The following is a 14825-nucleotide window of genomic DNA, read 5'->3' as shown; positions in this document are numbered from 1 at the left end:
ACTACCAACTAGAAATGATATCGGGTATAATACACATGAGTAGAAACTATATGAATCTATATCCGTAAGCTAACTCTCAAACCCATATCCATTACTCGTCATGAGTAAAATTGAAACCCGTGCTCACCACCCACGAGCATACCCATATAATACCCACGAATATAGTAAACAAGCGTGGTAAAATCAAGCATGCAAATAAATAATAAATACATAATATATTAAACATATTATTCATGTTCTATAAACGTTTATGAAACCATATATAATGTAGCTATTCTTGGTAACAAGTGAAGAAGATGAGAAGAAATAAATAAAAATCATAAGTGTGGACTTTATATATTAAAAATAAAATAAGCCCATTTGTTAGATGTATAGAGCGGGTATACGGACGAAGAGAGCATCAGTAGACTTATTTTATATTCATCTCTATATTCGTTGAATTTAACTTTAAACCCGTATTCATATATATACTCATACGTAAAAATTGAAATCAAACCCGCACCGTTAGTATTTTTACCCGCGGACATACAAATAGGAGTAAAATGTACCTGTTGCTATCCCTACCACCAACCCTCTGGGCCGCACGACGTGCACCTTTGCGAAGCCCTTCGCCCTGACGTATCGTGCCGCCGACGAGCGACGATGGTGAAGAAGCTGATGCCTCATGCTGTCAGCGAACTCTCCTTCCATGAACGCGGGTGTGACTCTCTACCCGGAGAGCTGGCGATGCACAAGCCCTGTCCCCCGCTCATCGCTGCCGATCCTAGCTCCGGCGAACCGACGCCTTTGCCAGCTTGCCGACGGCCCATCACCGAAGAGAGCCTCTGGAGCGCGCGCGGTCCCGTGCGGGAGGCTGCCGCCGGCGTACGCCTGGGAACCTGCTGTTGTGGTAGTTAGACGTGGCATCGTTGATGGCGCCTCCGAGGCCGGAGAGGACGGGGATGTTGCAGGGAAGCACGGTGCGTAGAAGAGACATCGTCGGGGCGCGGGAAGAGACATTGGCCGGCCTCGACGATGTTTTCTCAACGGTGCACGCCTACGGGTTCGTGGCCATTGGTTTCTTGCTCGCAAGCCTTACTTAGTTATGCTCGCAAGTTTAAGGTTACCTTATCATAATTTATAGGAATAATTGTTTAGTTGCTACTTTAAAGAAGTGACAATTATTATTAAAAATAACATACGAATCATCCTGAATCTATACATGTGGAACATAATAGTAAATAAGTAATTATTATTTTCTCATAGTGAAAAAAAACGAATGCCCCTAACTTATAATACCAATATCCTTTCATTTCATACTTTATTCAGAGATTTTGAAGAAGAATGTAATATCTAATTTTAAAATTTTCTTACAGTAACATATGGGACCCACAGAGCAAATAACGAAAAATGATTGAAATTTGGTCATTTCGCTGATGAACCAAGAAAAAAATTATAAAATAAAATTGAAATCCCTGATATATCCCATAGGCATGCAGATATTTCGTACTTGAAAAATAAAATCGCCAAGTACAGCTATTACCACCCGGTAAAAACATGCATAGAATAGAACAGTCTTACGCCACTGACCAACCGCGCCACTAGCGAGCTCACTTCGCGGTTAGCCGCCGGCAGGAGGCTCGTCGCTGCCGGCATGATTGCCAAGCAATTCTGTTATAATTTGACAAAATTACAAAACGAATTCTTTATGTTGAAATTAAAGAACATAATGGTAAAGTGATAGATGTCCAAGTGGTTCATATGTTGAATCCATGACACGCCTGAACAAAACTTCACAGTGAATCAGCATTTATGTTGATGATTGTAGGGGAATGCTGACAAAGCTGGAATGTAGCTCGTTAAATAGCACAACCTTACAAGTAGTACATCCAAACTTGACTGCATCATGTCAACTACCTCTACAATTCCGACATCGAAGTTATGCTTCACAACTCAAGAGGCCAATGAGTTTACGGGTCGTCTTCCCAATGTAGTAGTTAAACATAGTATAACAAAGGAAGAGTAGAACGCTGTAACACATGAGCTCGATCATTCGCTACTCTATGTCAAGGATTTAGTTGCTCAAGATTGTAACCTTTCTATGAGTAGCTAATAAAGTTCTCTCTTTACTTGAAAAAAGAACTATTTCTACATCACCCTCTGTAGTGATAAAAAATAAACCAAAGTATAGGCCATTTACTCGAATGCATCATCGGCCATTTATAGCCTAGCTCGTGCAAGCTTTCCATTTACTATTCTTTGGTGAACAAATGTCGGCAGAATCCATAGGCGATGGCAAACAATATGAATCCGGATTTGACTTTAGGGGGCCAGGTGGCCGTCATCATTCCATTCATTTGAAAATGAGGAAGAACAAGTGTGGCTCACCATTCCTGAGTCCTGACAAGCACTTGTTCTACCAATAGAGATGCAAGTGGGTCAACCGCTCTAGTTCATTTGGCCTCTAAATAAAAAGTAAACTAGCAGTTAGGTGGAAGTAGAGTGAGTTTTAAGTCAACCCAAAATATCAACCTTTCATCCCTAGCTGCCGGCATGGATGACAATGTAGGTATGTACTTCAATCCTTTCATTTTTAGTTGAGTGGAGTGTTATTTTGAGAAAAAATGTATTTAGTTTTTCCTCAAAGTTGAAAAGTCTGCTTCATTTTTAATGATGTGTACTTTAGTCTTTTCAGTCAATTAGAGGCAGTGATGAGTTTGTTGAATGTTGCACCTTACATTTGCCTATCGAGAATTAAGGCCAAAACTATTACGATGTGCTCCTTTTTCAGATGGTCAACATTAGAGCTTTTAAAGTAACAAAGTTTAGCATGTTGCCTTTCCACACAGTGACATTCGCCGTGTAGAATGCCAGATTCATTTAGAATGGTCCAAGAAGGAAGATGTTAATTTTGCCGCTGCTCTAGTTAAGTATTTCATGAATGACCAGCTACCAACATCGTCGTATGCCTGTATTACCCGCCAAATACACTACATGTGTCCTATGTGTAGCCAGAAAGAGACTTTGGATACTGTAGGTACGAGACAAATGCACTCGTATATTTTAAAGACTAAGACAACAAATTATGGAATTTCACATTTCCATTTTCAATTGCTACATGTCGTTGCGAGCTCAATGGACTAGATGCAGCGCTTTAGACCTATTCCATCATACAGAAGCATATGAACAAAGCAACACAAAATATTATGATCATTTTCTTGTTATTTTTACCGCTATTTTTTTAGCTCAGTTAGTAGGTGTATTGTGACCCTATTCTAAATATTTCTTTTTTAACAACGAGCAGAGCACTGCTCTTTCATTTAAGATGAAGAATAGCTTGACAAATTGCATATGCTGTGATTACATAAAAAAAATAGAATAATGTCTCAAAGTGAATTCCATAGCAAAAACTATCCGATCACTAGTTGACCATCAGCCAATCTCCTCACACTCATCTCTTTCTTGATCATGTCACTATTATAGAAACTCTCATCAGCGTCGGTTCAAAATCGTCATAAGTGACTATCAATATCGGGTATGAAACCAGCACTGAAAATCACTATCAGTGCCGATTAGAGCTACATGCACTGATAGTCGGTCTTGATTCAATATTTTTGAGACCAAAAAAGCTTTATTTTTTTTCCGACCAGAGTCACCTGACCAAAGGTTGCTCACCTGACCACGCCCAACATTCGCAAGGTCATGTGATATTCGCTCGCATGAGGCAACCGGAACTCAAACTCAACCTCACAACAGGTGCGTGCGCGTGACCCCTAAAACCATCTTAGCTATCGTCCGATCGTGAGTATAGTAGCAAAATAAATCTTTTTGACATCTTATAACCAAATATTTGAATGGCTATTTGGATATCTAAATGACTTTAAATGAAAAAGTTGTCAACTATAAAGTTGTATATCTCATCGAGTTCTACAATATTACTATAAATTTGTCTCCATCTAACCACTATTGTAACTTTATTATAATTATTTAGGGATGTAAATGACCTCAAATTAAAAAACTTTCAACTATAAAGTTGTAGATCTCATCGAGAACTATAATTTTCATATAAAGTTTTTCCTCATCCGATTTCGTGTGAAAACATTACGAATTTTTTAAAATGAGTTGTGACAGAAGCACCTATATCGGCAGCGCCAACTTATGTTAAAAAATTCTTTGATTTCACTCCTTCCAAATATTCCAAGCTGTGCATATGACTTCTACCGAACGTCTTTGATTCTTTGAATGCTTTTCTATATTTGCATTCCACCATTGACTCATAGTTTGGTCTGATTCTAATTAATTCCATTTGTCATTGGATGGACCAATGCATCGTGACCCTATGATTTGATTTCCTTCCTAAATTTTAATAGATTTTATTTTTGGATTTTTGTCCTAGCTCTAGGACTCCATCTTTGCACCTAAACAGGCCATTGTGTTGTGATATATTATTCTTGTCTTTCTAATAATCTAAGTTTGCCTGTTGCATTATTTCCCCACAAGTTCTCAAGATTTTTCACACAAACATCTTCTCTCTAGACACCTCTAAATTATAGAACTTATCGTTCTCATTTTAATCTTTTAAAGTATCTCCAAGAGTCTCCCAATCTCACTTTCTACAATCAAATTTAGAGAATTTCATCTCAAAACTCAGCTCCAACAGCTTTCCAATTGCACTCTAAATATTTACTGACATCTAAAATCGCCCCTCTCACTAGCTGCTTGTGGGGGAGCACCCCTAGCTCCTAAAATGCTCGACCGTCCCTAGGCCCACCCCCTCGTATGCCTGCCCGTGATGCCAGCTCGACCTCCGCCATGAGCGTTGCCCGATGCGTCGCCTTACCACGAGCAGGCCGAATCAACGGTTGCCTGCGAGCAACAATGTTGCACCGAGTTCCAAGGACAAGCCGAGCCACCGGGACCTTCCTCGAGCTTGCTAGCCAAGGACCTCCACTACCCATCAGTCTCGAGAAGATGCGTCGGCGCTCGGTCTCAATAAGCGGATGGTTGTGAGGAACCGTCCAAATAATATTCTAATTAATCACCAGGAGGATCATTATTCATAATCACAACCTCGATAATTAACCAGAATATCATCTCGGTAGTCCCGGCACGTGTTTTGTGCCCAAGATCGGAAGACATGCCCTTCCAACATGTACATCACAACAAAGCTTAAGAAAGAGCGAGTAATTAACATTATATTACAAGTTCTTAAGCATGCAACAAGTTATCACAATTTACAGCAAAAGAGAGTTATGAGGAGACTAAAACCTGTTCAACTCATAACCAGGAAAAGAATTAAGCAGCGGAAGACTAAAAGCTATACAACATAAGGATATGGAGCCACATGCCTTTAGGCTCCATACCAAGAGCACCGAGTTCGGAGTAGAGTGTGCTACTCCTGCCCGCCACCCTGATCGGCAAGCACAAAGTAGCCAAACATCGCCTCTTCCTCAACGACAGGAGTACCTGAAAGCGCAGGCATGAGTACGAAGGTACTCGCAAAACTTAAACCATATAGAGCACATATACATAGCTCGACTCCAAGGATTATGCATCGATTATTAGCAAGGATGAACCACAGGTTAAGTAAAACATATGCACTAAGCATCCTAGACATATGGATGAGCAACTGAAACTTTACCAAGCATATGAAAACTACCCTGCATCTAACAACTGAAACATGTAACTGTAACAACATGTATATCAATAAGTAACAAGTACCACATCACCATCTCCCACATACCAAACCACAAACCATACTCAAAACTCTACGACCGGGTGCAAATGAAACAATAGCATGCTCATGACCGAGAGCGCGGTAGTTCGGTACTTTACCAAGCATATGAAAACTACCCTGCATCTAACAACTGAAACATGTAACTGTAACAACATGTATATCAATAAATAACAAGTACCACATCACCATCTCTCACATACCAAACCACAAACCATACTCGAAACTCTACGATCGGGTGCAAATGAAATAATAGCATGCTCATGACCGAGAGCGTGGTAGTTCGAACTGTTTATACACCCTGCAGAGGATACTCCTGGACCCACATGACACGAGGACCATACGGCTTGTGCCACCCGCTAAAGTGCACACAAGGGGGTACCCGTGACAACCTTTCCCAACCAGTCCCAATTGTGTGCGACATGCAACGCTCGGCGTGGCGGTACCAGAACTATTGTCGGAGCAAACTAGTACCGCTTACAAGCCCGTCCGCTCACACCGTAGTTGTTCAGGCCCCACAAAGCCACAACTGCGAATGTATTCGGCTCGCCTTACCATTAGATCAACATGTGGTGAGTAAGGTAAGTGCTAAAACCAACTACCCCGACGATCGGCCTTAAATGATGTCCGGTCTTCCTCTACCGGCCTACCCAGGTGAACTCCACATCCGGACAGGATAAAACAACATCCTAGCACCGCCCACATCTCGTCTCATACTCACCACTCATACAACCATCCCAACCTCAATAAGTGTGTGTAACCATAAGAAGGTCCTATGCTCACGAACAACGAGATGAGCCATCGTTCGACTTCTACCGAATGACCTAAGCATGGCTAAGCATATAAGTCGAACTCGTGTCTAAACATTGATAACACCTCACAGCTACAAGGAATGTAAATACACAAGTATTCGAAGTAGAAGAATGCAATCGGCATAGTGTCGGTGACATGGGAACCAGGGGTCCCCGAGTCCTGAGGCCAGGATAGCAAAATGCCACGTGGCGTCTTCCCTCGGGGACCATCTCCCCGAGGGCCGAGAAGAGCCAGTTCCGGGAGGGGTGCTCGGGGCTATGAACAGTGGTCTCCGAGTACCCAGAGTTCCCCGAGGACCTGAGAAGAGGCAGTTTCGGGAGGGGTGCTCGGGGCCATGAACAGTGGTCCTCGAGTACCCAGAGTTCCCTGAGGACTCGAGAAGAGCTAGTTCCGGGAGGGGTGCTCGGGGCCATGAACAGTGGTCCCCGAGTACCTAGAGTTTCCCGAAGACCCGAGAAGAGACATATCCGGGAGAGGGCGCTCGGGGCCATGAACAGTGGTCCCCGAGTACCCAGAGTTCCTTGAGGAACTGAGAAGCCCCTTACCGGTAGACCCCTCGAAGGCTCCACAGTGAGGTGTCAATCGGTGGGAGGCTCGATGTTGCATTTAAGAGGGAGCGTGGCTGGTCACATCCAACCACTCCACCCCACGCCTGCTGTACTGAGTACGTCAGTCCCTGCCACCGCCTGGCAGGAAGGCATGGGGACATTTAATGTGACGGGTCCCATCGCACGTCACCCTGCGGGACCCATAAGGGAAACAGCTTGGAGATATCGTCGTTAGGCTCGAGGCGTATCGCCTGCCCCCCCTGCTGTGTCAGATCTGCTCTGACCGAGCGAACATGCAGGGCAGTTCGGCGGCTGCCCGGTGGGCCCCCCTTTCTGCACCTGCTAAAAGTTGAGCGTAATGGGTGACGGGATTGGCCGAAGACGCGTTTTCAACCCCTGTAACATCAAACTATAGTCCCATGATGGTTGCTTTTCATTTATGACTCATGGGAACTCATGCCCCTATTTCTAGGCAAGTCGAGCCTCCCCCAACAGGATAAAAGGGGGGGGGGGTGCACTTCGTAGAAATGCAGACTTGGAAGAGCAAGACGACTGATAGAAGCTGAAGAGAGACAGACGAACAAGCCTTAGACTGGGCAAATCAAAGTAAGACCGAAGCTCTAGACTTAAACAAAAAACCTTGTAACACAGAGATCGAGAGAAAGGCATTCCAAGAGCATTAATAGCATATCATACACACAGGAGTAGGGTATTAAGCTCTGTGCGGCTCGAACCTGTCTAAAATCCCTTGAGCATTTACTCTCCCTAGCAGACGATCATCCGTCCCGCCTAGATCTCATATATTCGCATTAAATCCACGTACGAGGTAGATCCAGAATCAGCCCCCCGGCCGAATCTCAAAGGGGTCCCTCAGGATCCCTGCTTGCGGTGTTCATCCACCGACACATAGATTCTACCCATTGGTACCCGTTAATGACTCACTAAACATGCATACATACATAAGCATAATTTATCAATTTTAGACTTATCCAATTACACAAGAGGGATCAATATACTTAGTTGCTTGCCTTGCTGTTCAGGTGGCTGCCCAAAATCTCCTTCACTCTCCTAGAAAATCGGCTCGACGTTCTCCAAAAAGAATAACGCGTGCAATGCCATGAGTATGAATAAAATGCAACAATACATGCCATATGATACGTAAAACATGTTAAAAGTCCAAACATGCGAATTAGAACAAAATTGGGACTCAAACCCATTTGAAAAGTTACTGAAGGTGCGGAACCTCCGGAGAACTCTTCGGAACCTCTGGACATATGCGGACTATTCGCAAAATTCTGCGGAACATCCGGACATTTGCGCAGCTCAAGTAAACTCCGGACTATCCGGAGAATTCTCCGGACATATGCGGACCCTCCGGACTTTGTCTGGACACTCCAGACATTGACAGGAAATGTGTTTTCGCCGATTTGTTGATCGATTCAATTTGAACACTAGACACACTTTACCTAAACATGGTCACACACTATATAAGAGGTTTAGATCCAATTAATTATGCAATGTTAAAGATTAAAACCATTTCAATGACTCATTAAACCTTAGCACGTATTTCATTAATCAACGGAATTTAAACACTCATCTCATGGCTCATAGTATTTTTAATGTGTAGAGTATGTTAATAAAAGGCTAACAAAAGTGGTTTCATAATTTTAGGATATGGCAACAACTAACCGTGACCTAAATAAGCCGAAACACATTTAATTAACTCATTAATTCTCAAAAATATTTTTTGGAGTTCCAACATTTTTAACACGTAGTTCACACTCATACAAAGCTAACGCAACTGGTCTCACGTCGTTTGGAGTTCGGATGAATTAATTATGAATTTTACAAGACTCAACGCGCTTGATGAATAGTAACTGCGGACCCTCCGCACTTTTCTGCGGAACCTCCGCACTTTTCTGCGGAGGTTCCAGACTGCGGAACCTCCGGACAATTTTCCGGAGGTTTCAAACTTTTCAGAACTGCTCCTAATTTAGGGGAAACTTTGCCAAATCAATTTGCAATCTTTTTCACTCTAAAAGGGGATATGTTTGGGAGAGTTTAGAGAGTCTAGAACTCAACTAACCAACTAGCAACTCAATTCTTAAATCAAATCTCATCTAAATACTCATTTTGATTCAAAACCTCAAAAACTCATGAACTTTGCTAAAACTCAAAATCGACCAACCAAACCATGAATTTTTGCCATGAGAAGCCTAAGAGACTTACTCAAGATGCTTATGGAGTTGGGTGACCGCCGGGAAGTGGAAGAAATGGAGGAAAATCGAAGAACTCCGGTGTTTCTTGTGCTTCAACCATGAACACCAAAAGATATTAAATCCGGCTTGAATCTTTCGAGAAAACAAAAATGAATTAGATGGATGAATAGCTTATGAGCTCTAGAATGCAATGTTACCATATGTATACCTTCAATCCCCCTCTTGAGCTCGGATTTTGGAAGAAATAGAGAGAGGGAGTGAGAGCTTGAGTGGGGAGGGGGGCTGCAGCTGCTGCTGCACATGTGGGAGAGAGAGAGAGAGAGAGAGAGAGAGAGAGAGAGAGAGAGAGAGAGAGAGAGAGAGAGAGAGTAGGTGGGCTGCCCATTTAAGTAGTTGGAGGGTGGGGCCACATGTGGGGCCACATGTGGGGCCCACATGTTAGTGAAAAGTGTCCGTTTTTGCTGCGAATTTAGTCCTTTTCTCTCTCGGATTTCCTTCTCTCATCCAAATGATTTCATACGAATTGCATAAATATCCAGAATTATAATTACGCAATATTAAACATAACGCTTAAAAAGCATGATTATGCTTAATTGTGTGATTAAGAATGTAGGGACGTGACAATGGCCCAGACATTGCGACGGGGAGGGGAGATGGCGTGGGCTGGCGAAGGGGAGCTCATCCTTGTCGGCGTCCATGGTGTCCTTGACAGCATCATGGGCCACCAGCTTGATGACGGGCGTGAGGTGTAGGAGCTTACGAAGGCAGATGGCCTTGTCTGTTGCACCCGCTGCTAGGCCGTGCTTGAGCTAGAGATCATGAGGGGCCACAACAGCTGCGGCAGAATCCGATGAGGAATCGAGCAGAGCGGCGACGGAGGAAGGGTAAGGAGAGGAGAAGGAGCGTGGCAGCATGAGAGGAGTAAGGAGGAGGAATGGAGTAGTGCTCTGTTTGCTCGTGAAGAGGAAATGTAGAGAGAAAACAAAGGAAAGGGCGGAAGGAGGGAGATGAAGGGTGGGATCCACACGTCGGCGACATATGAGAGGGAAGAGAGATGAGTCTATTGAAATATAAGGATTGGGTAATACGAAGTCTGTTGGAGATGAATGAGGTTTAGCGAGTGAATTTTATTGAGAAGGCTCCATATATGGTGATATTAGGAGTGAGTTTTTAGGCATCTCTCATAGATGCTCTAATATTGAGAATATTATAAGCTATGTATTCTTTGCTTTTTCCTTAATAACACTAAATTGTGAAAAGAAACGACACTTTATAGGCTGTTCCCATCAGAATTCGAACATAAGACTTTGACAATACCATATTGAGTTGTTTGCACTAATCTAGAGTCTAAGTTAATACTCTCTACAGTTACAAATAAGTGTCATTTTAGGTTATGTGCAATCAAAATTTTAAAACTTTGGCTACAAATTACTTTTTATATATTGAGTTTGGATATTTAAAAATAATACTGGTAGATTTATCTCAAAAAGTAGTTTTATAGTAGTATAATTTTGATACATTCTATAAACATATCACACAAAAAAGTAGTAGCCCTCCTTCGAACTGGCAATGTAGAAGTCCTGCACCTTGCCCACCTCCGCGGACCCAGCTCAGGTGCCTTGGTCAGCTCATCATCCACCACTGTCATGGTCTCGAAGAGGAGCCTCTGCAGCGTGGTGCTCTGCGGGAGGCTACCACCGGTGAAGATAGGGACACAATTGTTGTTGTTATTGTTGTTGATGGACTTAGCAGCGTTGGTGGCGCCACCAAGACCCGTGAGGAAGGGATGTTGTTGTTGTAGATGACACCAGCCGTGCTAGAGTTGATGTTGACACCGCTGTTGAGGGGAAGCAAGACACCGTTGGGGCACACAAAGGGAAGCTGGGCAGTGACCGCGGTGTTATTGATGATGTCGGCCATGATGCACGCCGACGGATTTGTGCCCCCCAAGACGCCATTCATGAAAAAGATCATCGGGTGGTCTCTGCCTGTGGGGTCCGCTTCCACCACCCCTAACGCCACATGGATAGTGCTAGCGGTGATCGGAGCGGTCACATCACCACCAAACACCGTTGCATGGGCCACTTTGCTGCAGTCGGGGTGGCATTAGCAACGATCGGTGTGATATTAGCAGTAATATCTATAAATCTTTTTTTAAAAAAAGATGGTCAAAATTGCTACAGTGAAGAAAACTGAGGTAGTATCAATATTTTTCACACAAATATCTTCTCTCTAGATACATCCTCTAAGTTATAGAACTTACCATTCTCATTTTAACCTTTTAATATTGAGAATACTATAAGCTATGTATTCTTTGCTTTTTTCCTTAATTTACTATATCTTAATAACACTAAATTGTGAAAAGAAACAACACTTTCTAGGTTGTGGCCATCAGGAGTCGAACATAAGACTTTGGCAATACCATGTCGAGTTGCATGCACTGATCTAGAGTCTAAGTTAATACACACTCAGTCAAAAATAAGTGTCGTTTTGGGTTGCGTGCAGTCACCACAGTTTAAATTTTAGCTACAAAATAATTTTATGTATTGAGTTTGAATATTTAAAAATGATACGTGTAGATTTGTGATATGCAAAATGTGTTTTAAGTTTAAGAGACCGTGTTGATATGCAAAATGATAGCTTATTTGTGATTGGAGGGAGTAAGAAAATGGAAGCATTCACACTTCAATAATGCAAAGCACAGATTCACAAACAGTACATTAAGTTTTGCATGCAACTCATTGCAGTATCAAACAATTGAAGGCATTCACATCAACCTCAGTTGTACCGTTGTACGCACTTTCCGCTCCTTAACCATATTACGTGCAGTCGTGCAAGGTTGCAGCTACATGAGGAACACGGTGAACTGGAGCACGGTCTCGACGCCGTCGGTCTCGAGCAACGCGCCGGACGCCACCACCCCTCCGGGTCTCACCACGGCCACCTTGGCGAAGCCCTTCGCCCCGACGTACTTCCCTGTGCCGCCGACGATGGCGAGGTGCGACTCCGAGTCCGCCGTGCGGTGCACGCCAAAGAAACTGATGGTATCCGCGAACTCCCCTTCCTTGAACATGGCCGTGACCACCACCGTCTGGCTCACGCCCTCCTCCGATCTGGCGATGTAGAAGCCCTGCGCCCTGCCCACCGCCGCGGACCCCAGCTCAGGCGCCTCGGTCAGCTCGTCGTCGACCACCGTCATGGTCCCGAAGAGGAGCCTCTGCAGCGTGGTGCCCTGCGGGAGGCTGCCGCCGGCGAAGACAGGGACGCCGTTGTTGTTGTTATTGTTGTTGATGGACTTAGCAGCGTTGGTGGCGCCGCCGAGACCCGTGAGGAAGGGGATGTTGTTGTTGTCGATGGCGCCAGCCGCGCCGGAGTTGACGTTGACACCGCTATTGAAGGGGAGCACGGCGCCGTTGGGGCGCGCGAAGGGAAGCTGGGCGGTGACCGCAGTGTTGTCGACGATGCCGGCCACGATGCGCGCCGACGGGTTCGTGCCCCCTAGAATGTCGTGCATGAAAAAGATCATCGGGTGGTCGCCGCCCGCGGGGTTCGCTCCCGCCGCCCCTGACACCACCGGGATAGTGCTGGCGGCGATCGGAGCGGTCGCAGCGCCACCAGACACCACCGCACCGGCCGCTCCTGCCGCAGCTGGGATGGCATTGGCAGCGATCGGTGCGACTGCTGCCCCGGGCGCCACTGCCGGTGCTGCAGCGGGAGTAGCACCGGTGTCGACGTTATCACCGGAATTCAGCTGGCGCGTTGGCCTCGCTGCAGTGGCGCCGGATGCGATGAGGAGCAGCAGGAGAAGGGAAGCGATGGCGACGGCTGGCTTCTTGAATGCCATTTTGAGCAGGCTCTCTGTTCTCGTGTTGTCACTGTTGTTTTCTGACCTGCGACTCTGATGGTTCGAGTCGCAAGAGATCTCTCTCTATATAACGAACGATGTGCAGACACATGTTGATGGCCTGATCGTTGAGTGTTCAGTGGTGTAGTCTTGTGGAGTCGCTCACTTGCTCATTGGAGTGGAAATGGTTTAGTTGCGCTCACGTGTGAGCTGAACGGCAGAAGTTGCAAACTGCTCCATCCTGCACTCATGGGCTTGGCACACTTCATTACTTTCCTCCCTTGGGCATGGCTTGCACCGGCAAAGGGAAGCCGGTGGCCCAAGATTCCGTGCCAGCGGCGCCCCAAGCCTTGGCAGTGGCAGGCGGAATTTTTTATTTTATATTTTGAAAATAAAAAAATTACAAAATAGATGTCTGTTTGAAAAATTGTAAAACTAAGCTATTGTCGACAGACCCATGCAACCAGTGACATGTTTAAAATAAAATAAACTTTTCATCCTTTCAACGGGCGACATATTTAAAAATAAAAAATATTGCATTTCATTGGCCTTAAAATTCGAAGCACTATCGAAATAGTCATGAAAAATTATGAAAAATTTAGTGGTGTAGAAGACGCTATAATCTAGCTCTCCATAAAATTACTTGTACAATTACTTGTGCGATGAAATTTGTTTTTTTATTTCTTATTGCACGAATAATAGTTTTGTCTGAATGTTTTTTAGAGCTAGATCATATTATTCTCTATACTACCATTTTTTTTTTCAGAATTTTATGACTATTTCGATAATGTTATGAATTTTGAGAGAGCAATAGAACATATTATTTTTTATTTTTAAACTAGTTGAATGCTCATGCATTGCAACAGGAGACAAATTTTTTCACAAGATAATATTATTAGTTAGGTGAAACATGTGCACAAATATCTATCATATCCTGACACATGTTATAGCAAATAGTCAAATGCCCACACATCGCAATGAGAGCTATTAATTTTCAACATACTCATTGTACTGCACAAATTTGTCACATGTTAACAAAAATAATTTTGCTTGCACAACTAAATTAACATGTTATTTTGCCAAATCTCATACTTCCTCTTGCTGTGGTGTCAATCTAGGTATTTTTCTTCATTGGAGTTTAGTATGGTGCAGGTAATTTGTTTTGCATTTGGGGAGTGCTAGCTTGAAAAGCAAAGCAAACTCTACTCGGAAGATGCTAATAACCGAACGCACGATCCTCTTATACAAGTTAATGTCTCAACTCAAATTTCTCACAAAGGGGCAAGATTATCTGAACACAAACAATCATTCCTAAAAATTTCCAATAACATTGACACTAGAAATTGCAGGTTTACTTTGACATATACTCCTTGATAACATCCCTGCAACTTGTTCTATCTAGCTCACTCTGCTTGATTGACCATTCTCTTTAGTGTCACACCCGGTTTTAAAGGAAACAACCAGATGTATTCCACATGTATGCCAGGATCAAGTTTTACATACATGCAGCGACGTCATTAGTGATAACATAAACTGTGTCTCAAATAACGTAAACAATCCTTACAAAAGGACCCGTAGGTCTGAAAGAAAATACTAATAAATCTTCAATTGGCAGCGGAACACCCATCCATCCACAGGCGTTGTCCGGGGGAAACACCAGCCTAGGACATGGTCTTCAATCAACGCCA

The 14825-nt window shown here is 43.8% G+C and overlaps 1 protein-coding gene across 1 annotated transcript; it reads right to left on the bottom strand.

Moving 5' to 3' along the window:
• Positions 1-11981: 11981 nt before the first annotated feature.
• Positions 11982-13195, bottom strand: LOC133909803 (dirigent protein 10-like). Its single transcript, XM_062352354.1, has one exon. The coding sequence runs from the start codon at positions 13135-13137 to the stop codon at positions 12139-12141; it is 999 nt and encodes a 332-aa protein (XP_062208338.1). The 5' UTR covers positions 13138-13195; the 3' UTR covers positions 11982-12138.
• Positions 13196-14825: the final 1630 nt, after the last annotated feature.

Source organism: Phragmites australis, chromosome 2, assembly GCF_958298935.1.
Source record: "Phragmites australis chromosome 2, lpPhrAust1.1, whole genome shotgun sequence".
NCBI lineage: Eukaryota > Viridiplantae > Streptophyta > Magnoliopsida > Poales > Poaceae > Phragmites > Phragmites australis.
The sequence above is the reverse complement of the archived record's forward strand: the minus strand, read 5'-3'. Positions and strand labels throughout refer to the sequence as shown.